Source organism: Ursus maritimus (genome assembly GCF_017311325.1).
Source record: "Ursus maritimus isolate PB19 chromosome Y unlocalized genomic scaffold, ASM1731132v1 scaffold_Y2, whole genome shotgun sequence".
NCBI lineage: Eukaryota > Metazoa > Chordata > Mammalia > Carnivora > Ursidae > Ursus > Ursus maritimus.
The window spans coordinates 311043-311555 of NW_024423335.1; the positions used below are offsets into that span (position 1 = coordinate 311043).

Here is a 513-nt window from a genome sequence, read left to right on the forward strand (position 1 = left end):
ATCATTTTCAACCTAAAAATTTCTAAAGTTTTTACAGTTTCTTCTTGTCCTGGAATTCTGGCAGCCAAATTCTTCAGAGATTTAATAATCATTGAAAGGGCGTCATTTTTTGTTTCATTCTTTGCCTCTTTTTTTAGTTCTTCATCAGTTAAATTATCTAAAAACTGTGGAACTATTTCTATAACTGGAAGAAAGTATTTTTTCACTGTATGTTGACTGAGAAACTCATAGCATTGTCCAAATGGTCTGAAATGAGGAAAATACAAAATTCCTGCTAACATCTGTATTCTTCCAACATGTACTTTTAGTTTTAACATATTGCCAATTTAAAATAAGAAAGTAGACTAGAAAACCAACTTTTAATGATTTTCAAGGCAATACAATAAGTATACTAAATATTAACTTTAAAAATATAACTTACTTAATAAGGGCTGCAATTATTTGAACACTCAATGCTGATCCATTAATAAAACGATCATGCAAAATCTGGAACCCATTCAATGTGCCAAATTT

At 29.0% G+C, this 513-nt stretch overlaps 1 protein-coding gene across 1 annotated transcript in view; it reads right to left on the minus strand.

The window, feature by feature from the left end:
* LOC103680202 (probable ubiquitin carboxyl-terminal hydrolase FAF-X) overlaps positions 1-513 on the minus strand; it is a gene marked incomplete at its 5' end in the record, with an annotated part of 112629 nt that overhangs the window by 108615 nt on the left and 3501 nt on the right. The window contains 2 exons of the mRNA XM_040636049.1: positions 1-246; positions 422-513. The exon at positions 422-513 is cut by the window's right edge and continues 7 nt beyond it. Coding sequence (XP_040491983.1) covers positions 1-246; positions 422-513 — 338 coding nt within the window. The remainder of the gene's footprint in view (positions 247-421) is intronic.